Below are 24,008 nucleotides of genomic sequence, written 5' to 3'. Positions count from 1 at the left end.
CTGACAACATAGCATCAAGATGATGGAACATCCTCCAAGCTCTCCAAGACAATAGAAGAATAAAAGAAACTTGAACTTTTCCCAACTTTCTTATGAGAAACTCGACACTAATGGCTCTCACTTTGAAGGAAGGTTCTTTGGTGGCGAACCTAGAAGGAATACTCTCATTTATGATGACTTTCAAAGAATAAATACACTACCAAAAAATTTGGGTTATCAATTCTCGTTCAATTCAAAAAGTGAAGATTACAAGGGGACAAAGACTTATATATATGGTAGTGCATTCAATGGATAAATACACTTTGTATCCTAGAGAAAAAAGTTCACTACAAAAAAGTACTCTGTCAAGAAACTACAAATAACCGTACAAACATCCTAGTACACAATCTACTATCTTAAATACACACGATTTCATCGTTTATAATACTTTCTAATACATTTCCGATTATACATACTTTTGAATTATAATGCATAATTGTCATTATGCAATTTCTAGTAAATTGGCTATTTCAGAGCAAGTTATTTTTAATAACATATACTCTTATCCACTAATCCAATAATGGTACGAAATTCTTAGTTCGGACCATATGAAGTTGTTCGGTCTTAGATGATACTGATCTTCCCATGACCTTTAAGTGCAAGGAAAACTAGATATTTCATTCCAATTGATCTCTTCAGGATTATATACTGTAGAGTCACATGAGGATGTCTCCATTCCCCGTAAATTGTCTTGAAATATACTTTCTTGTTTCTGACTTGCTTCTTGGTTGGAAAATAGAAGATGTGTGTCACCATTTACAACATCATATGATGTTTTAAACATTTTTGATGAATGGTATTCATCTGAATTAAGATATTTAGTACACATAGTTGAACTATCATCAATACAAGCGTCCTGCAATGATTTCAAAAGAAAATAAACAAATAAATTCGTTGATAAAAGTGCTCAAAAGAATATAACAATATCACAAACTCAAGAAAAAGTGTAGTTCTCAATAATAGCCCGTTAATGACTCATGAATCACAAGAACGCATCAAAGCCAACTCAAAAAGACATTTTACGTTAAAATTATGTTGTATCTACTCGAGAAAATCCCGATACATTGTGAAAAATCTAACAAAATTCAAATCATAATAATGCACTCTGAAATTTTAATTTAGTAAATCAAAATGAAAGTTCAGAAATGAAAGGAGGCACACTCAGTATTATTTGGACTTTGCAAAATAAATATTTACCAGTTTAAGGACGACTTCTGGATTTATGCAAGTGCTTTCACAATATGCCCTTTTCAATGATTTAGGGAACTCAAAAGGAGTCTGCGAAGGAGTATGTGTATTTTGAAATGGAATTTTCCTACTTTCAAAAGGAATCTTCCTAGATGCTAAAGGAATCTGCATAGATCCTAAAGGAATATGCATAGATCCTAATGAAGTCCGCATAGATCCTAAAGGAATCTGCGTAGTTTCAGATGGAGGATGAATCATTTCAGGTGGAGTATACATAGCTCCTAAAGGAGTCTCAATAGTTTGAAAAGGAGTTTCCAAAGACTTCGAAGTTTCAAATGAAGTTTGTGTAGTTTCAAAAGGAGTTAACATAGATCCTAAAGAAGTTTGTGTAGTTTCAAATGAAGTATACATAGCTCCCAAAGGAGTCTCCCTAATATCAAAAGGAGTCTCCATAGTTTCAAAAGGAGTATTTGTAGTTTCAAATGAAGGATGTGTAGTTTCGAAAGGTGTTATAGATCCTAAAGAAGTCTGCGTAGTTTCAAATGAAGTATACATAGCTCCTAAAGGAGTTTGCATAGCTCCCAAAGGAGACTGCATAGTTCCTGAAAGAGTCTCCAAAGTATCAAATGGAGTCTCCATAGTTTCAAAAGGAGTCTTTATAGTTTCAAATGAAAGTTGTGTAGTTTCTAAAGGAGTTAACATAAATCCTAAAGAAGTCTGCGTAGTTTCAGATGAAGTATTCATAGCTCCTAAAGGACTCTGCATAGCTCCCAAAGGAGACTGCATAGTTCCTGAAAGAGTCTCCATAGTATCAGAAGGAATCTCCATAGTTTCAAAAGGAGTCTTTATACTTTCAAATGAAGGTTGTGTAGTTTCGAAAGGAGTTAACATATATCCTAAAGAAGTCTGCGTAGTTTCAAATGAAGTATACATAGCTCCCAAAGGAGTCTCCATAGTATCAAAAGGAGTCTCCATAGTTTCAAAAGGAGCATTTGTAGTTTCAAATGAAGGTTGGGTAGTTTCAAAAAGAGTTAATATAGATCCAACTTCAAATGGATTTTGGGTAGATCCTAAAGAAGTATGCATAGCTTCAAATGGAGTCTGTGCATATGGGATATGCCTATTGTTGTTTTCCTTTCTAAAATAGGCATCGTTAGATGGGTTTGGGAAAGATGCTTCATCCTGCTCAATATCAATTAGAGACTGTTCTGCTGGGGAGATATTGTTTTCTGCCTGATATGTTAACTGACAGATTGTTTCCATTCTGCTAAAAGTATCTCCCTGAAAAAATATGTAAATATATATATGAAATGACAGAAAGAAGCATAAATTCTCGGCATGTTCGCATGTCACAGTGTATATATGTTCATGAAAGATGCTTCAGCTTACAGATGGAACTCCTTCTGCTATTGCCTGATTTTCATTGTCAGAAACCACGCTTCTACTGGATTCCTCTTCATCACATATCAGTGCAGCAGTTCCTCCTTCGGTCGTTTTCCCATGTTTCTTTTTCAAGCGGCATAACACAAAAGCATTCTGAAAAAATTGGAGTATGGTAAGCATTCATTTGGCCCAATTCACAAAAGTAAAAGGTCAACACAAATTAGGCAAACATGCAGAAGAAATTGACGGTCTTCGATGAGAATTAGTGATGAATTTTGAGTGTTCTTAGATAGAAAGACTCAATTAAACACATCCAGTAAGTAACATGAGAGGTTCTCCATAAGCTTTGTCGAGAAACTAATTATTACCCATAGTCAAGATTAAAGCACAAAATTACATGGGATATTTTAAAATTTATAAAGTTTTTCAAAAGTTAAACCCAGGCTTTAAATACTCATCTTGGTTCGACTAGTTTACACTCCTTCCACACACTGTAATTTAGTTACAAGTTTCTCAAAAAATGAAATACAAACCTGGCTTTGGAGAGAGTTAAGAGCATGATATTCGTGAATAACCCAGTTGGAATTGACACCTTTGGAAGCACGACCACTGTGGAAAACAAGAGTCTTCTTAGTCCCAATGACAGTGTTGGTGTCCCCTGTTCTAACATCACGGGGTTTTCCCGTGGGTTTCCAGAACCCACTCTTGGTTGTCCTGTTAAACCTTTCACTATTTGAGGATTTGAACTGAACACGACGGAAGAAAAACCATTCTGAGTTTTTGAATGGTATTACTGATTTTGCTAACATCTCTATTTAAAACAATAAAAATTGAAGTAAAGATCAGAACAAGACAAAGGGCAACGTTGATTTCACGAAGATTCATGTAGAGTTTGGCTTTGGATTATTACCTGGTACGTCCCAAGGTTCCACATCGCAAAGATCTATATCAGTCATGACATGGACACGGGGATCATCATCTAGCAACTTGTGTTTGAGGTAAAAGTGGACAAGTTCTTCATCGGTGGGACGAAAACCGTATCCTACAATCTCCATTGGTTTTTGTAAACACATCTCTTCAGTGTTGAATGAAGAAAAAAGGGTGGATGACGAAACAGGGGACTGAATGAAGAACGCTACTTAGTGTTTTCAGTGTTTGTGTGGTGAAATGAATTTATAATTGCACATTCATTGACTTGACATGACTCCTTAGTTAAGAAGTTGTCTTTGGAAATTACATTATAATAATACAAAGCTCTTATTTCAAGATTCGGAATATGAGGCAATCTTGCAAACTTTATAAAAAGTTCGTAAAATTATTCTATAAATTAAAACTTTAGATCACGCACTTATAGTTCAAATATATTGCATCTAAGTGATCTTATTGGCAGGTTATTTTATAAGAAAATTCAACATATAAAGTCTAAATATATGAAATGTTATCGTGATTCTAAAATCAAAATTTTTAAGTAACAGATAGATACAGTAAAAATGAAGTGACTGTATTGTACTAATACCGCGTGAGAATGAGACTCTTTTTCCTAACTCAGCACTTTCTACGAAATGTACAAAAATATATTTAACAAATTTTCTCATTCGATAGGATATAATCTGTTATGAGTGTCTATGAGAAGGACCAATGCCTTTTAAAGTTATTTGAGCCTTGGTATCCAAGTTTCTTCCGTGGCCCACCATTTCAATGTTCTTTCAAAACTATTGGTTAGTGAATTTGCTTGGATCACTTGCTTTATTTTGGAGGTTAGTTATACTCATCACTACCAATCAAGAACATGACTCCAATGGTGGATATACTTTTTAAGATTTTAGTCATGTGCTAACTTCCAAGAACAGACAGTGAACTCCAACGATTCTTTTATCACCTCAATTTTTCTTTTCACATCCACGTTTTTTCAGTATCCCCGTAAATGAATTTTCATATGAACATTCCAGAAAGAGATTGGTTAAAGTTAGCATTGCTGAAACTTGGACATGCATTATCTTTTCAATAAAATTCCAGGTAGCCTTCATTTTTTAATATTTTTTTGTGACGATTTGCTTAAAAATCTTTATTGGATAGGAAAACAATTATTGACTGCATATTGAACATCTGACCTGACATACATACCAGCATGTTTTTGAACAGCAACAAAAACATTTTCATTACTGATGACATAGGCTTATTAAGATATGTTTCAATATGAGTGAACACTGCTTATAAGAACCACCAACTAGATTAGCTAGTTATCTCCAGAATTTACATAAATTAGCGAGAATAGAGTAAATTCTACTCGTAAAAGTTTACTTCAGATAAAAAAAATATTATAAAAGTAATATCCTAATTTAAATAATTCTACAAAATTATATAACTTTAAATAAATAAAAAGTTACATTATTCATAAAAATAAATATTGTAAAATATAAATACTTGGATTATTGTCATTAATTTTGATCATTATGGAGGTGAGGAGAGGCGATGACCATAGAGAGAAAGAGGGACGCGAGAGATAGTGACAATCAGGTCATGAAACCCTAAACCCCAAACAGCCTCGTTTTTTCTTAATTTTTTCTCTTTCAAGCTCGCAGAATCTTTACAAACTCGTGATTTTACATCATTCAACCAATTTCACAGTCAATTTTAATGAATTTACATAAAAAAAAAGTTTACTTTCGAGTTAACTCGGAAGTCGTATCCATGCGAGTTTACGAGTTAACTCGAGAGGTTGATAACCATGACTACAAATAAGAAACTTCATCTCAATTCAAAATAAATAACATGATAATACAAGAAAAGGAACTATGGAACAGTCACCATCGACCCTTTACATACACTACTACGTGTACTGAAATTGATAATACTTCCAAACTAACGTGGTAATACACACATAAAAACCCTTAAAACTACGTTGTCTTGATGACGTTGTCTCCATATAGATGAAAGAACCTTTAGTATTGTTATCAGAAGATTGATGGCTTCCGGTTCTTCTGATTCACAATGAGAAAATCTTCCGAGACTACAAAATACATCACGTGAAGCATGGTATATCAATAGTATGTTACAGTGAAAATCAGTTCAAATGAAGCATCTGCCTCATTCGTCAAGAAAGTAATCTTCATTTTTCTAATGAATCTGTTTGATTTTCTCACCTCTACATGGAATACTGCATTCTTTTGAAACCTTCCTCTGTGATGATTAGAAGAAAGAAAATATGCTCTTCTTTTTTTTCTTCTTTTTCTCTTGGTTTGTTTCATGGACGGAAGTATTGTCGAAGGTATTTATATTTTGTTCATTGTTCACATAACCGTCATGAACAAAAATAGAATTCAGGAATTCTTCTTCATATGAAGTATGCTCAATGTTAGATTCATTTCTAGAATAGGCATCGTGATATGAGGAGTTTGGAAAAGACGTTTGGTTTTGCTGTAAGGTCGTTTCTATTCCAGTAAAAGTAGTTCTCTGAAAATACACACAAGTATCAATTCTCGGCATTATCACATGACAGAGTGTTAATATGTTCGTAAAGAATGTTTCAGCTTACTGAAGGAATGCCTCTTGCTATTGACTGATTCTCATAGCCAGAAATCATGATTCTACTGCTCTCCCCTTCATCACCTCCACCTTCAGTTGTTCCCCCAGGTTTCTTCATCAAGCGACACAAAACGAAAGTCCTCTGCAAATCAGAAGTTATTTCATACAATGTGCAGAAATGAAAAGCCAAAACGAATCAAGAAATGCTAAAACGACGTGATTATATGCTAAAACTAAAAATATCCATTGATATATGTCAAAGGCTATAGAACAGTGAAGAAAAATCAAGAAAGAGTATTTCCAATATCAGTGTTAAAAATCTCCAAAACGCATACCAACCTGGCTTTCGTGAAAGGTAACAGCATGGTATTCATGAATAACCCAGTTGGACTTCTCAGCACGTGAAACGCTGCCTTTGTAGTAAACGAGAGTCTTTTTTGTGGCAATGAGAATGTTGGAGTCGGAGCTCCTAATCTCACGATCTTTTCCAGTGGGTTTCCAGAAGCCACACTTGGTTGTCCTGTTAATCCTTTTACTGTTCGAATACTTGAAACCAACAGGGCTGAAGAAAAACCATTCTGGAAAATCAAATTGCACATCTGATTCCCCGAATAACACTGTTTCAAACAAGAGAAAAAGTAAACATCAGTGAAGAAATTATAAGAGAAAGATAAAGAACAAGTGATGGTTGCATGAAGATGCATGAAGTGTTAAAGGTTTAGATTATTACTTGGTACGTGCCAAGGTTCCACTTCACAAAGGTCGATGTCGGGGATGACGTGGACTTGTGGATCATCACCCAGCAACCTGTGTCTGAGGTAATAGTCGACAAGTTCTTCTTCTGTGGGTCTAAAACCGAATCCTTTAACATCCATTGTAACAAAGATAGGAAGATGAGAAGCAAAGGTGGTGAAGCAGCTACTAACAAAGCTCAGTGTTTGTTTTGTGTTGTGTTGTGTTGTGTTGTGCTGTGGCAATGAATTTATAATGCAAAAAAGTCATTGACTGACTTTACTCCTTAGCTGACAAGTTACAAAAAGGAAAAGCACAAGAACTTATGTTGTGCTGTTAAGTCTTAGGTTATCATGTGGACGAATATATGATATGTAACAAATGAAAACCGAACATTCTAGAGGTTATATATAATAATAATCAACAATATCTTATTAATCCAAAGACAAAAATTATGTCTGGATTTCATGACCAGGAAACAATTTAAATTTTCAGCTCACTGTAATACTTTACTTGCTTTAAGAACAATTTATTTTGTATATATTATTTTTCGTTACATGATTTATATGGTAAATAATGAAGAAGTTAAAATTAGAAAAAATAGACGTTAAAATTAACTTATATTACAATTAAAATTTTAATATATAAACTAATGTTAACTCTATGTTTTGTGCTTTATTATTTTATTCTCGATACTTCTTTTTTCCATGACCAATCATTTGAACTCCTTGCTCTTCTGACAACAAAAAATAGACAGAAAATTGTTTAATTAAATATGGCCACTTTTGCTTTTCTTTTGGTGGTTTATAGTTATGGTCCCCTTTACTGAGAACTTGGTCACAAAGTATAACCTTTTCAAGATTTGAGTATAGTCATGCAAACTTAGAAGTTCTAGATGATGCAAACTTACTAACATTTTGGCATCAGTTTGAAACTTGTTCTCAAAGGTTTTTCGTTTCTCCTACCATATCCACTATCCTATTCCATTTACTTGTGACTTTTGAGTCAATTTTTCTTTCTGGTTGGTCCCACCAATCCAAGTCATTGTTTTTGTCCTTAGGGTGCATTTAATGGTGTGATTTGTTATGGTGCCTTGAGCTTCTGAAAAAAAAAACACGGAAACTCATTCTGTCAAAATATGATTTTTTTCATAATAGCCACCATAATAGGTTTGTTATGGCTTACCCTTCCAAGTCATTTCAGAGTATATCACATTTGTGTGTGATGCCCCTTAGATTTGCATGTTAAGAGAAAAAATATATTAACCTGAACATATAGATTTCTATACTGGTTATTAAGCATTTTTTTTATCACAGCCCAAATCTTCATAAATATAAGAAAAAGTTCAAAAGATAAAAATAGCAAAAAAAAAAAAGAACAGTCATAGCATAAGAGTAATCTATAAGTAAGTCTATGTGAGCCAGTCTTACGTCAAGAAAGATGATATTAAGTTGGACTAAGTGAAGTAAGTCATTTAAATTGGGTCTAAAGTTAGATTTCATTTAGGTCAAGTCAAGATTGATAGGTTTTAAGTTAAGTTAAATATACTTTATGTTTATGTTAAGCTTGAAAATTGAGTCTAGTCACTTAAAAGTCGAAGGTTGAATTGAGTTCGTTCAGGTTGAAATTTGAGTTGGGTCTATCGGGATGAAAGTCAAACCTAATCAATCAAACCAAAGAATCAAGTTTAATTGGCTCGGACCAAAGAGAGTCAAGTCGATGGGCAGTCCAAGGCAAAGGTTAAACGAAGTTTGCTCAAATCAAAAGACAAGTCAATGTGATGAACAGGGAGAGAGCCACGATGAGCCTTAAGCACTAAATAATGAAAAATCGGATGAATTTTGGAAGTTGAAGGCAGCTCTAGCTTGTAAGCAACAACTCCAACACGCTCAAGTATGTGAAAGGGACCATAAAAACGCTTGCCCAACTTCTCATAAGCTGAACCTCGGACAAAATTCTGGCGGTAGGGTCGCAACCGTACATAGACCCAATCATCAACCTAATAATCCACCTGCCTCCGCTTGCCATACGCAACTATCTAATTTTGAACCTTATGAAGTTTCTTTCGGAGGGTATTCAGGCGAGTTGATAACAGACAATCAATTGCCTCTAATGACGAGGAGCCTGCTAAATATTGAGGAATCGAAGGAGGTTCCTTGCCATACGTGACCTGGAAAGGAGACATTCTAGTAGCTGAATGAATAGTGGTATTGTAGCACCATTCTGCTAGACCCAAGTATTTACCCCAATCGATTGGTTTGTAGTAGACGTTGCCTTGTCTTGCGTCAAACGGTAGAGTACATGGGTATTTATAGACCCGTAGATTATTCTAGAACATGTTATCCACAACTTATGTGGAATGTCCTAGAATTTTACCCATGTAGAATGTTCTTGATTTTTTTCTTCCTATCTTAGGTTTTTCTACTATATTCTAGAAGTTTTATTACATTTTAATACTTCTACCTTAGGATTTTCTATATTCTTCTAGAATTTGCATTACACATTAATATGTATTGTAAAGTTAATTTCAACACATATAGAGCATAAACCATTATGACAACTACATGCATTAAAACTTTCTAGAAAAGTTAGATAAATAAAAATCCAAATCTATGTTGTTTTCATTTTTTTCTCCTCATCTTCTTCAATCACATGTTGTACATAATAAAGAATGGACAAAATCAGCTTGTTGTTATGGCTCATTAAACTATGAAGATTGTTTCATGTCATCCAATATAGTATGTAATTGATTCATTTTCTTTTTCAAATCTTGAATGTATGCTTTAAATTGTTATTGAAACTTTTTCATCAATTCCTATAAAGATGTTTTAGAAATTTTTGAACTTGTGGTTGAAATTACTAGTCCAAAAATTGTGAAAACTACTCATTATGTGACCCATAATAAGGTATTGGTTTCTCACATTATGGTTCAAAAAGTGATTATAATATGGCTTAGAAAATTGTTGTAGTAGTTAAGATGACTATTCAAAATATGTTTGAGATAGTTTCTCATAATGTGATTCATATATTATAATATGTCTTAAAAAGTTGTGACACATGCTGGAAAATTTTGACTCATAAGAAATGCTAGAATGATTGTTGATAAGAAAACTACAACTCATTTTCATCATAATGCATGTTAAAATTATGTTGTGGAACATGATGTTGGAGAGGATCTTTTACATTATTTTCATAAAGTACGGGGACCAACAAAAAAGAATGATTGCATATACCAAAACTATGACCAGAATTGTCGAGGCATCATTTGACATAAATGAGTATTGGAGAATTGTTGACTTCTTCATCATAGGTATGTTTCTTCATTGACACCTTTTTCGTAAATCTTTAACACTATAGGAAAATGATAAATTACCGACAGAATATTACCAACGGACATTAGGTCATTGATAAAATGAATTTACTGATAGAATTTCCGACGGGTACTACTATTGTCTTTACCCACGAATAAATTCGTCGGTAATGGCATGGTGAATTTACTTATTGGAGGATATATAGTCGTCGGTTAGTTGCTCGATCAGCAAAACCCAAAACTTGGGTTTCCCTCCCCCAACTTTCACATTTGCATTCCACCGAATTGGTTGCTTCAAACCATAGAATAGTAGCTTTCATTCATGAACGCCCTCTTCGTCATTCACGCAGGCATTCGCAGACCCTTCATTGCTGACACTTCATTCTGTCATTGCAGAGGCTGACCATCGTGACCTCATTCGAACAGAGGAACACAAAGGGTTCTTGTTCCAGGATTTGGTTAAGGCTATTAACAGAGCATCCATCTCTTTCCCTCACGCGCAAAGACAAAACCATTCGTAGAGGATTCCTCACATAATTGGTAAGTGTCTTGTTCTGCCACTTCGCAAATGGGCATTGTCCTGATTTAAAGTTTTTCCAATGCATTTAAGCTCACATTATTATACATTTCAATTTTATAAAAGTCACATTTATATGGAGATCTTTACTTCCTAAAAAGGGTTCACAACTAACTCCTCCATATTTGTTTATAGATTTCTACTGGAAGGATTATTCTCCGTCTTTAGGTATTTATTAACTACATGTACACCTGAAGTGTTGTATGTTTAGCATAATTTATTGGACCTTCTCCCTATGCCTACAGTGGGATAAATTTATTTCGAAGTTGTAATGACTATATTAGCTTCTCTTAAATTTTGTTTGTTGTGTTAGCTTATAAAGATAATAGTACACCTTAATTTCAATTCCTATGAAGAACTTCCAAACTGAAGAATAATGTTGAAAGTTTAGCCTTACCATTTCCCTTAGGTATAAATAAAAGAAGGAAATTTAACTAATTTTAATCAATTTACTCTTATGCTTGTATCATTTTTCATATTTGGTAGGCTGACGTTGGGGTCTCCTTCTCTTGTAACCCATGATACTGAACAAAACTCAAATAAAAATTCCGAATAAATAGGTGATAGACCAATATCTCTAAATTTGTTTTATTAAAAAATAGAAAAAGCCTTGTACATTAGTTCAAAGCCAATGCATCTGTCTCACGAGCCAATCATCAATTGCATCTTCCATCACTATTTGTAATCTCTATTTTGACATCCAATAGACTTGCCTTCTGCATAAACATAAATGACAATTTAGTAAGTTGCAAACCCTAAATTAAAACAATTTGAAAATGTCATGTTGCCTAATATTTTATAATGTCAAACAACTTATCTTAAGAGACAAAGTTTAAGGCATACTATCAATATTGAAACCTGTTGATGGTTACACGACATGTACAATAACTTAACATGAGCAAGTTAATTAATAAATTATTCTTTTCGAGTTAGGGGTTAAAGAATTGAAGGTGGTGAAAGGTAACACTAGGAGTTCTATTATTGAATAAAGGAAACTGAGAGGAGTTAGTATCTATGTGTAAGTTTGAGAGAACTTATGTGAGCCAAAAGTCTAGAAAGTTTTGTAAAAAATACAACCTAGTTATCCATCAAAAGTGTTCTTTAACTCACTGGCCCTTAAATATAAAACATAAAATTATCAAGAATATTTATTTCTTCCTTATTTCTTGAATAAGAAGAACCCAACCATTTGTGGTTTGTGTCTCGTTCTTCTCTCAATCAGACTCTACTCCTTAGTAGAACCTTAATCTAAATTATTCTCCTACATCAATTAAATGCATCTAGACTCATTCCCTACCTCAAAATAGAAGGTGGGGATCCCTTTGACCTTGAAGCATGGTGTTGGTGTTAAGAATTGTTTCAAGTTCTGAAAGCATCACTTTAAACGGTTTCTGCCTATTTATGCATTTAATTTTCAATTCATTAAGATTGGTACAAGCTCTAATTTCTTTACAACTTCTTAAATTACTGGTAAAAAAAAATATTTTTTACGCGCTATATACGCCTCAATTTTACAGAAACAGAAGCGTATAAAAGTGCGATGGCATTTTCGTAGTTTTAGCGAAACTTTATGCCTCAATTGTCCAGAAACAGATGCCTATATGGGAATACTGCCTCGGTTCTGTGAACAACCGAGGCAGAAAACATTGCTACCCACCTGCAAAGAGGATTTTTCACCTACCAAACTTTTTGAAATGGGGATACTGCCTCGGTTTTGTGAACAACCGAGGCAGAAAACCCTGCTACCCACCTGCAAAGAGGACTTTTCACCTGTTAGACTTTTTGAAATAGGGTTATTTCCTCGGTTCTCTGACTAACCGAGCCAGAAAACCCTGCTACGCTTCTGAAAAAACACTTTTAACTTGACAGTCTTTCCTATATAGGGCTACTGCCTCGGTTCTCTAACCAACCGAGGCAGTAGAGTTTGACAAAAGGTATTTGGAACATTCTATGCACTGACAACCCCTTATTCAAGACGTTCTGTCGTAGGCTCTACAACATCGGTTGCACTTATGATCGAGGTAGTAAGGTTGTTATTGGCTCAGTTAAATGAAGAACCAAGGCAATAGCCTGTTTAAATTTAAGAAATCGCGAAACAAAAGAACTCTTTCCCTGTTCATCTTCTTCCCCGCGAATGAACCCTTCTCCTCTGCTTCCCTCACCACTCTTTCTCTTTTGCTTCCATCGCTGGTGACAGTCGTTTGTCGTCGTCATCTCGTCCTCTCCATGTTGTTATCATCGTCAACTACTTTCTCCATTTCCTCCGCCACTTTTATCCCACGGCCTCTATCGTGCCTCTCCTCTTCCGTCATTGCCACCGCTACGAGACCATTGCCCCCAACCGGCGTGCGTCCCCAGTCGCCACCTACCCGCAACCATTGCCCCCAACAGTCGTTCGACATTGTTGTCGCACCTTGCGTCTGACAGGGGAGTACGCCTCGGTTGTGACCATAACCGAGGCTGAAAGCCCTCTATGGTATCAGTTCAGGTTACAACTAAGGCAGAAAGACTGACGAAAAAACAAAAAAAAAAAGTAAAAACCACTATATTGCTTCGATTTAGGTCCCAATCGAGGTAGTAGAGTCCAAGATACTGCCTCGGTTCAGTAGGAACCGAGGCCAAAAGTCCTTCAAAAAAATAAAAAAAGGAAAAATTGTACTACTTCGGTTATCTGTGAACCGAGGAAAAATCCTACCCCTTTTTGCCTCGGTTTAGGAATTGCTGCCTATGGGCGAAAATAACCGATGTAGTTTCCCTTGAGTACACTAATATGGACTTTGACATTTGGTATTGCCACAGTGGCTCTAATTTTGTTCAACCTACAGACAAAATAAGTTATGTAGTAGTTTGTCATGCAACTAATTTCATATGTGACACTAGTACAAAAAAGAGTTTTGTCATCTCGAATTCAAAATCATAATATGAAAAAGCTAACGTAAAAAAATGACTTGCAACACTTTTCTAAATTAATGTTGAATTTCAACGATAGAATTTATACTTTGCGACGTCATATGGTCATTAGACGTTGAAATTCTCAATTTTCGATGTCATACTGAGGAAATTATTGGTGCGAAGCTGAAAATGTACTATCATATGATGTTGAATGTTCTAATCTCAGACGTCAAGGAGCTATAAGACATTAGAATAATACTTTTTAGATGTTATGTGTTAATGAATTCATTAAAAGTTTGGGCGGGAAGGTGAAAATTTATTCACTTTATCTTACGTGAAACTTTCTTCTTTGTTCAAACCCTTCTCGGAGGAAGTTTTCGACAACCAACACATGTAATCTTTTTTTCATTTAACACAAAGACAATTTAATTAACTACTTTAGGTATGATTTTTTTCGTTTTGACTTCTTGGTTTCGTGCACAAGTACTCTTTAGAGCATAAACGCGTTCTCCTTTCTCCGTCACTAATGACAATACTTTATTCCGACGACGAACCCACCTTCAAACAGCTTAGTTTCATTTTGGGTTTTTGATGAACTTTCATTTTCGTTTTCATTTTTTATAAGCTATAAATTGGTTGAACGTGTTGTTATCGTTAAACTTGTTTGTTGTTCATACATCGTATATGTCGCAACCGGAATCGCGACGGGACGACGATCCAAAAAAAGGAACGGGTTTTGAAAAGAGATTTTGGAGTCGCCACCATAGTTTATTATGGAAAACTACGGAAAAACCATAAAATAGTAAGACACGGTCCACGAAAACCATATTCTGGGTTCGGGAGTCGGTTACGCGTAGGGAAGGTGTTAGCACCCTACAACGCCTGCCCTAAGACAGTACCTTTAACTAAATGCACGATTATGATGTGGTTTTCAAAATGTTTAACTATCCCCTAAAATAAAATTCTGAATAAACAAAATATATTTTTTAGTTTTTTGGGCCCGACAAGGATTGACCTTGCTCCTACGTATTCTCATTCAAAATGAGAAATCAGGGTTACGTAGTTCTTTTAGAAATTGGAAAGCTTGTTTGGGAAATTGTTTAGAAAATTTGTTTGGAAAATGATTATGGATAAATTTGGATTTTTATGAAGTGAACCTGACAAGGGCTAACCTTGCTCCTACGTATCTCCACTTTTGATGGAGAATCAAGGATCACGTAGTTCTGGCTAGAAATACTGTTTGTTTGCTTGAAAGTGTTGTTTTTAGTTTTTGAAGATTTTTATATATTTTTTTTTGATATTTTTATAAAAGACAGAGAGAGGTTTTTAGCACGAGGACGATGAGAGCGATCACACACGTGCTTAAGCTTTAAAACATATTTTTGGTATTTTTTATTTAAGAAAGAGAAAAGGTTTCTAACACAAGGACGATGCGAGCGATCACACATGTGTTTGACCCTAAAAATATATTTTTGTATTTTTTATAAAAGAAAGAGAAAAGGTTTTTAGCACAAGGACGATGCGAGCGATCACACATGTACTTAACCTTTAAAATATTTTTTCGATATTTTTATAAAATAAACAGAAAAGGTTTTTAGCACAGGGACGATGCGTGCGATCACACATGTGCTTAACCTTTAAAATATTGGTTTTTTGGTATTTTTATAAACAGAAAAGGTTTTTAGCACAAGGACGATGCGTGCGATCACACATGTGCTTAACCTTTAAAATATTGTTTTTTGGTATTTTTATAAAATAAACAGAAAAGGTTTTTAGCATAAGGACGATGCGTGCGATCACACATGTGCTTAACCTTTAAAATATATTTTTTGTTAATTTAAAATATTTATAATTTTAATATCTTTTTTGTAATTTTTATGGAGAATGAAACAAACAAGTCTAATAGATATAAATAAAACAAACGGGTGTGGGCTATCATACAAGGGGTTGCATATAATAAAATCCTAACAGTCAAACAAATAATAAAAGCATAAAATAAAATAAAATAAAAGCAAGAGAACATCCCATAAGAATGGGGTGCAGAGATAAAAACCAGAGGTGTGGAGTGAAATTGAGGCTCTTTAGTTTGGGTCAAAATCTTTTTTCTCCAACTTTGTATCTGCCAACGTGTAAAGATGAAAATGAGGGGTGCATCCTGAAATGTGTGCCCAGGTCCAATTCCTTTTTATTTTTGTTTGTAAAAATAGAGTGGGCTTAAGCCCGAATGAAATGGGGGTGTGAATGGGAAATGGGATTGCAAACGGGAGATGGGTGCGTGCAAAGGGAAGATAGTGTGTTTTCGTTTTTGTTTCAAAAAAATGGATCTGACCCGAGAACCTGGGCCCAAGGGTTTGGGCTCTTTCCCTCACTCAGGAGCATTAGGGGTCTCCCACTCTTTACTCCATTCAAACAGGCAGCTCAGAATCCAAACAGAGACCTAGAGTCTCTCTTCCAAACGAGGCAGCTAAAAGTGGACCTCCGCCTGTTCACGCACACGCGCCATTGCCTCCACCAAACCGGCCGTCGCCAGCCACAAAACCAGGACGCCACCAGTGCGCCGATCGCCGCCACAGACCCCACCGTTTGCCGCACCAAGCTTCTACGCCCACCGTCGAGACCCTCGCCTTTCACCCTGCAACGTCACTGCCACTACCTCCACCGAGGTCGGTCGTCGCGAGCCATGGCGTCCTCGGTGACTCCAAGCATCACCAGAGCTACATCCGACCACTTCTTCTCTTCCTTTCTGCTCTCTCCGACACCGTTAACCCAGGGAGGGGTTCGTCTCCGCCGCACGTCCAGACCTCCACTCGACTGGCAGCCGCGAGCCGCCGGAGCCGTCACCGGACGAAGCGAAATCTCTCCTCTTCCGTCGCTCGTCGCGTGCGAGTTGGACACGCTCTCGCCGTCGTCAACGATGCTTGTCGTCGTCGCCAACGATGGACTTTCCTATTCCTTCTTTATCCGTTTACAGTCTCGGTGTAGGGACGAAGAATTTTGGAGAGCGTGACGATTGTGATAATGGAAAGGTGATGGAGCTTTTGAGAAACTGGTTTCCTGACTCGCCCTTGTGTTACTCCATTTTTCTGTTATTTTCTGTTGTAGGTGAATGAGGGATCTGTTGGAGGTGAGGAATCGGGAGTGAAAGGGAAGTGTAGTTGGGAGTGATGAGCCGGGGGTGGAGAGTCTTGTAGGAGCATTTTCGGAGGGATTTAATCTGGCGAATGAATCCTGGAATCCATAGCAGCGTGAGAGTTGTGTGTGTGTGAGGAAGGAAGACAAAGGTTGGAGTCTCTGTTGTTACTGTGGGCAAAGACTAGGAAAATGAAGATATAGGTTGGGGAATGGTAGATTCCTGTGGTGTGCTTGGTGGAGGAAATTGGTTTCTCCAGAGGTCTCTGTTCAATGAGTATATGGCTATTTTCTTTGACTTTTAGCTCACGCAACTATTGTTAATTACACTTGGTGAATGTTGTGGGCATTGAAATGACATTTTGAATGAAATTTGATTAAGAGATAGTGTCGTGAATGAAACTCACATAACTATGTACGTTGCTGAAACATCACTCGTTCATCTCCCAGTACGCATAAGGAAAACATATATAGAACATATAGACGTGCATGACTAAAGGGTTTGAGTATAAGAAAACTTACCTTCGCAGCTTCAAGATGCCTCTCCCTTTGGGTTCTCTTTTCTCTTATTCTCTTGGACTGAAATTCCTCTTTTCTATTCTCTCATGAGAGCTGATATGAAAACACCTCTGCTATCTCCATTTGCTTTTTATTACATGTTTTCTTCGCAGCTTCAAGATGCCTTTCTTCTTGGGTTCTAATTCCCTTTGCTCTCTTCGACGCCGGAAAGTAAAGTTGACTAGGCAGCTAGGTTCACACAACAGTCGGTTCTCCTCTTTTCTATCGGGTCTCAGGTCTCTTGCTCTCTCGTGGTGATGGTGGTGATCCCCCTCAGCTCTCAGACATTGTTCTTTTTTCTAGGTTACCAGTGATGAAAACCATTTTGAAAACCACCCAGCTCTTTTTCTGCTGCCCCGTTTCTGGGAGCTCTGCCATATCCTCTGCCCTCAGATCCTCCTTTGTCTTTTTTTTTATGCTTAAATTGGATCAATTGGGAAAATCTATTCAGCCATCCTTTCCCTCTTTGATGTATGATTGCAACTCAACATAAGGAATTTTAGCAATATGAACCCACACTTTTTCTTCCTGCTAGAGTATATTAAGCATTTTAAGCATTACTGCATGTTGCTTTGTGTTGCAGGCTGGTAAACACGGTTGTTTTGTGTTCCAGGAGAGAAAACTTGGTTGACTTTGGTGTTTTTTTTTCTTTTTTTTCTTTTTTTTTCTTTTTTTTCTTTTTTTTTTCCTTCTTTATCAATGCATATATATCACTTCTTAACAAATAAAAAGAAAAATAAAAAGGAAAAAACTTAACAATAAAAATAAGTAAATAAATATATACATAGATAAAATGATATGATACCAAACAAATAAAAATAAACACAATAAAATAAAAACCAAAGATAAAAGCAAAAGGATAAAATTAAAACATAATAATAAAAGAGAATAAAAACACAAAAAGTAGAAAATTAATAAAAATAATCGAGGAAAAGAAAATAACATCAATCTCTTTTTTTTTTGTTAATAAAGTAAAATAACTAAAAAAATATAATTAAAACATAAATAAAGATGAAAGAAAAAAATAAAAAAAATAAAAATAAGATGAAAAATAAAATAAGCCTATTATAGTCGATGCCGACGAAATTGGGTGTTGACAGTATACATCAAAACTTAGGATCAAACTAATAGTATATTCAAAAGAACTTCAAATGACCTAAAAATTTGTTCAAAGCATCAAACAATAATGAGAAGACCCCACAAAAAATTTGAGATCAAAATTCAAAGTCTAAGTATGTGAAATAATTTTGCAACGTTTGAAAAAAACAAAATAAATTGACGAAAAATAAAAAATGACCTTTTTTTTTTAATGTAGAAGGAACAGTCAGCTATGTAGGCTACCACGGCATTGAGAATTTTTTTTCTACCCCAAATCATTATAAAATAATGCAAAATGTGCCAATCAGAGCTTTTCAACAACTAACTAACTTTTCAAATAATTTTTAAGTTTCAGACGAACCCAAAATAAGGACTTTTGGTGGTTTTTACCTTAAATAAGGGTTCCAAGGAGTGGTAAAAAAACATTTCAACCAAAACTAATAATCATAGTTATCAAAACCAAAAATCACATGTAAATAGTCAGACTACAAGTAAATAGTCATTATACATCATTCATCACTTCTACTACTACACTACTATTAACATACATAGTAAGGATTCTCATAGTTTTTCGAGTTTTTACTTGTGATAGCTTTAGTTTATATTAGTTCATACAAATTTGAAAATGAGTTTTGGATATATGAAATGCCAAAATTGAACTACATTTGTTGGTTTTCTACTTTTTAGGTTTAGTAAAACTCTAAAAAAGATTCATTTATTAAAAAAAGAAACAAAGCAAAGATGTTTGGAAGTGCATTTTTGGACGTCATTTGACTCATTTAATATCGAAAATGATGATTTCCAACATTAATCAACGTGTCTCACTATGACGTTGGTATTTTTGCAAAGGTTAAAGGTTGAAAATAACATATGTCAAAGTCATTTTTCTATATTGACAATCTTGTTTCTTTTTTCTTTGTATCGTGTGTTTAATAATGAATTTCGTTGTTTTTTTTTGTCTAACGAGGTTCTTTAACAAGGCTTGCAAGAGGAAAGGCAAAGAGAAAGATTTGGACTGGTAATTTGACACGTTCTTTTTTTGCTTCATTGTTGCTACCTTTCTTCGAGCTGATATGTTACAAGGCAACAACATATCAAGGTAAGTTGAACTATGAAGACAATGATTTTAGTTTTTATAGTGCCATAATGTTTGCAGAAACTCATTCTTTACTTCACAAGAGGCGTTTTTCAATTCTAATCTTTTCGGAGGGAGAAGGGTTAAGAGGTTCTCTTTCTTTTTATGCTTCTTGATATGACCATACATGGGACAAACTTTAAGAAAAGAAATTCCTAGTGATTTCCAAAGTAAGATAGTATACCTAATCGCATTAATATTTGAATCATTCGGAGACAGGTCCATTCTTAGTTGCTGACATCTAATTTTGGATTTAGGCTACGTGCGGTTGTGTCTCTTCATAAACACTCATTGAATAGAAAAATAGGAAAAGGGTTTTAAATTAATTTCACTGTAAGTTAAACTTAGTTTATATATAATTTGAAAATGTTATTGTATGTAACTTCTTTAAATTTAGTTTACTAAAAAATCAATTTCATATTTATTTTTCTTCTAAAAGTTCATCCAAAAATATCTTTACTTGCACTTGATCAGTTTGTTCATAATTTGTGAGACTTATAGTTTCTCCATTGGTGTTAATGCATTTATTTTTTATGTCATTGTCGAACCTCAGGGAAGATGCTAAGAAGAACTACGTACCAAAAATCCAATGGACAAGGCTGAGTTGAAAAACTACGTGCCAGAATAAAGCTAGCAGATTGTGCAATTCTTGTTGACGTTTACCTTTTAAAGAAAATAAAGTTGAGTTTTTGGAATTAAAAGTGAATATGGTTGAGGTTGGCAATTTTGGTGCAGAGTTGAAACAAGCAGATTGCGCAATTCTTGTCGACTTTTACCGACTTTTACCTTCAAGGAAAATAAAATTGTGTTTTTGGAATTAAAAGTGAACATGGTTGAGGTTGGAAATTTTGGTGCAGAGTTAAAGCAATGCAATTTTAAGTAATGATTGGAGAACACATTTGGAAACTTGTTACCAGTCTTGTAATCTGTAGATGCCAGTGCCAGAAAGGAAAAATCAGTTGAAGCTCAATTGACACTAACTTGTTAAAAGAGCTGACACATTGGAGCAATCATTAATATTAGGGAACTCTAGGCTTTATTTATTAATTCTAGGCTTTATTTGTTAATATGTTTGAAAATCTTTGACTCATTCAACATAACTAGAGATTTGTATTTTATAATGTTTGGATGCTAAATCTTTTATGTATGAATAATGTTGTATGTTGATATTTTATGCTTAATTATTATTTCTTAAATATCATATATAAATTCTCTATATCTATACTTTAATTAGTGTTCAAGAATTCATAATTGTTCTAAAAAATAGGTTCATCAATCTAACAAATACATTACATACAAATTTATCCATAGGTAATTACATATAGATTTATTCATAAGTAATTACATAAGGATTTATTTGTATGTATTATCTATGGATTTATCCATATGTAATTACTTACAAAAAATTTTGTAGGTACTTATAGATTTTTTTCGTAGGTATTACCTATAAAAAAAAATTCATAGGTAACATTACCTATGATTATTTTATCTATCTAAGAATTTTTGCGGTAGGTAATGAATTCTTTCTTCTAGTGTATACGTTATACTAAGTATTATATATTATGTACATCCATCAAACCAAGAAACAAACACTACCCTAAAGAGCATTCACTCCTATTAACTATCATCATTAGCTCCTGAAACATCCTCTACTCATGCCAAAATTACAATCATCACAAAGGAAGAGAAAACATATAACCACACACAAAAAAGGGTAAGGTAATGCTAACATGACATTTAAATAATACATAAATAATACATAACTTCATATCTCAACCAACCAAACATAACATTTAATGATCCAGGCATCATACTATTCACATATACTTAAGTAAAATTATAATACTAGACTCGATATTTGGCTTTATGCATTTACTCGGACTCTAGAAGTTTGATAAATGTCCAATTTAAGTGAATTGTAAAATAAATTTGACATTTATCTTGTTTTGATTTTGTTTAGATTATATACTTAATTTACCCCTATTTAGTTTGTTTTGTAGTTCTTTATATCAAATAGAGAGTCAAAGTGGGAAAATGAAAAAAATAGAAGAATTTTAAGAAAAATACAACAAACTGAGTTTAGCAAAATTGTAGCGTGAAATATGGGTCTTGAGTCAAATGAAGAAAACTCACATTGGAAGGAAACTTTAAGCCCTGACTTGAGGCTTAAGGCATGAAGAATCTTTCACCTAGACATAGTCTCAGGAGGCTCCAGCACAGAACACAAGGCCTAAGCCATAAAGGAAATCCACCTTGGAGGAAAACCTCAACAAACAACCTTTGGAAGGATCTGGAATATAAATTTTATGGTTTGAGCCCAAAAATGTGCAATTGAAGCTAAAAAAAAGGAAATTTTGAAAGACTATAATAAATCATCTACGGCTAAAACACCAAAAGTTGGGGCTCAAGCCACGCCATGAAAAGTTATAAATATAGACCTCATGTCTTCATTTTTTAGGCATTGAGAGGAGGACCAAATATGTAGTAATAGAGTACGAATGGGTTTTTTAAGGCTCAAGAGACATTATTTCATTGTAAATTTTATGTTTAGATGTTGTAGGGGTTGAATTGTAATATTCTATGAGTAGTTGAACTCTCTCTTGTCAAGGTGCGATGTAATAAATTCTAACTCCTTGTGCCTTCTTGGATATTTATGTTTGCTTTCGGTCAATCTGTTTGTGAATTGGTTTATACTTGTTGGATGAACTGACTACTCGTATTATTTCAATGGCTTAGGATTGAGTAGAAATTAGTTTCAAGTTGTGGTCTAATCAATTCTTCTATATGCTTTTAGATCCTAGGAAATAGATATAAGGTTACAATTGGATATAGAGTTCTAATCTTAATGCAGGTGATCCATTCAAGCATTCACTAAGGAATCATATGAAGTTTGGTGATATTAGGTTTTAGGTGTCAAGAATGGACCTATAGTTACATCCAAAGGAACTCCCATAACTTGATTACTTGCAAAATCATATTTAACGATAAGAATATTACAAAAGAGGGAGAAAGTGGTGGAATCAAACTTCAACATGTTTTAATCATATAAAAGTCACTTGCTTTTAATCCAAATAGTTTTATCACACTTTTTACTCTGTTTTCATGAACAAACTCTATTTTGAACAACTTACAATCCATTCATTGTTTTATCAACAATGAAACTAGTTAGAACATTGTATTTTTTACTAAATCTCTATGAACATGACACTTGTTATACTACAAACTACCCTCTATACTTGTTGGTATATTTGGTTCTTTCGTGGCTCCTAGCAATTACTAATAGGTTGTAATCGATTACCAGACTCAAAATGGTCTACAGATAACAAAACCTACTATTTCCCTATGCCAAATAATGCATCCCATGCTTTACGCAAATCATAAACACTTAGAATAGCATATTGAGACAAGTCATTCCATCAAATAATTATGTAATTCGCAAGTTCACTATTCATTCCATATCTAAGAAAACATGCATAAAATTCCAATTTTCTCACACATACACATGATTCTGCGTTTGAACCTCTATGCCCCATTTCACCAACAAACATACAAATTTCTCTTATCATTACAGATTTAACACACAATAATCGATCAAATCGAAATCAAACAATGCAATAGCTAAAATTAATTTCCCTCACATGAGACAGGGAAAACTCATTTATTACTTTATTTCTCCCTAGAGCTCTATATTGCATGGGATCACCTAAACCACCAATCAAAATCATGATTAGAGTTTTAAACATAACCTCGTGGTTAGAGAATAATAAAGATTTATCAAGAGTAACCTTAAGTCACATGCACAATTTTAAACCCCACATGCAACCCAAGATTAAAAAATACCTAAAAAAAAGAGAAAATGAAAACTTACTCTGGTCAACTCTTTGATCAATTAAACATGTATAATTCCTCAAGAAGATCTATCCTATAGTATCTAATATTCAATCAGATGAAAATTGGAATTAAATGAAAATTGGAGTTAAAAAGAAGAGAGAAGGTAACTGAACCTTTTATTATTAAAATGTTATACACTCTTTTTAGAAAATCTTTATATATCTTAACCTTTTATTATGTAAAATATTATGTACTCTTTTTTCTAAAAATCATCACTACTCGTTATTTTTTATATCTATTATACATTAATATTCAAAATTTCTTATTTAATAATTTTTTAAATTAATTATTGAAATTAATTAAAATAGAGGTTTAATTATGATCAATCAATTATACCGTAGCAATATGTTTTGTAAATCCACTTTTATTTCATTCACTCTTAAATACGGTTTTTTAGTTTTTAATATTTGCAATTTTTATTGCTTTTAGTTCTAATAACTTTTTTAATTTGTGTCCTAATATATCATGTTTTATTTTAATTCATACTAATAACAAATTCTTTATTGTAATTCTTATAAATATGTCACTTTTTATTTTAATTTTTCTATTGT

General features: G+C 34.1%; 2 protein-coding genes across 4 annotated transcripts; both read right to left on the bottom strand.

Moving 5' to 3' along the window:
- Positions 1-240: 240 nt before the first annotated feature.
- Positions 241-4,155, bottom strand: LOC148197722 (uncharacterized). Of its 2 annotated transcripts, none has more exons than XM_088116549.1 (5): positions 3,521-4,155; positions 3,144-3,421; positions 2,617-2,763; positions 1,237-2,508; positions 241-895 (listed from the first exon to the last, which is right to left on the bottom strand). In XM_088116549.1, exons 1-5 carry the CDS (start codon positions 3,681-3,683, stop codon positions 632-634), a joined length of 2,124 nt encoding a protein of 707 aa, XP_087972675.1. In that variant the 5' UTR covers positions 3,684-4,155; the 3' UTR covers positions 241-631. The 2 variants fall into 2 exon arrangements, with proteins under 2 accessions (XP_087972675.1, XP_087972676.1); XM_088116550.1 differs by having other exon boundaries at positions 3,144-3,356; positions 3,521-3,679.
- Positions 4,156-5,343: 1,188 nt separating this feature from the next.
- LOC148197721 (protein NTM1-like 9) lies at positions 5,344-7,105 on the bottom strand. Of its 2 annotated transcripts, XM_088116552.1 has the most exons (5): positions 6,866-7,105; positions 6,475-6,752; positions 6,146-6,277; positions 5,754-6,063; positions 5,344-5,620 (listed from the first exon to the last, which is right to left on the bottom strand). In XM_088116552.1, exons 1-4 carry the CDS (start codon positions 7,008-7,010, stop codon positions 5,800-5,802), a joined length of 819 nt encoding a protein of 272 aa, XP_087972678.1. In that variant the 5' UTR covers positions 7,011-7,105; the 3' UTR covers positions 5,344-5,620; positions 5,754-5,799. The 2 variants fall into 2 exon arrangements, with proteins under 2 accessions (XP_087972678.1, XP_087972677.1); XM_088116551.1 differs by having other exon boundaries at positions 5,344-6,063.
- Between the last annotated feature and the right edge of the window lie 16,903 nt (positions 7,106-24,008).

The sequence above is a fragment of the Vigna umbellata genome, chromosome 5 (genome assembly GCF_029865625.1).
Source record: "Vigna umbellata cultivar VRB3 chromosome 5, Vumbellata_1.0, whole genome shotgun sequence".
NCBI lineage: Eukaryota > Viridiplantae > Streptophyta > Magnoliopsida > Fabales > Fabaceae > Vigna > Vigna umbellata.
This window is presented reverse-complemented; position numbering and strand designations above follow the sequence as displayed.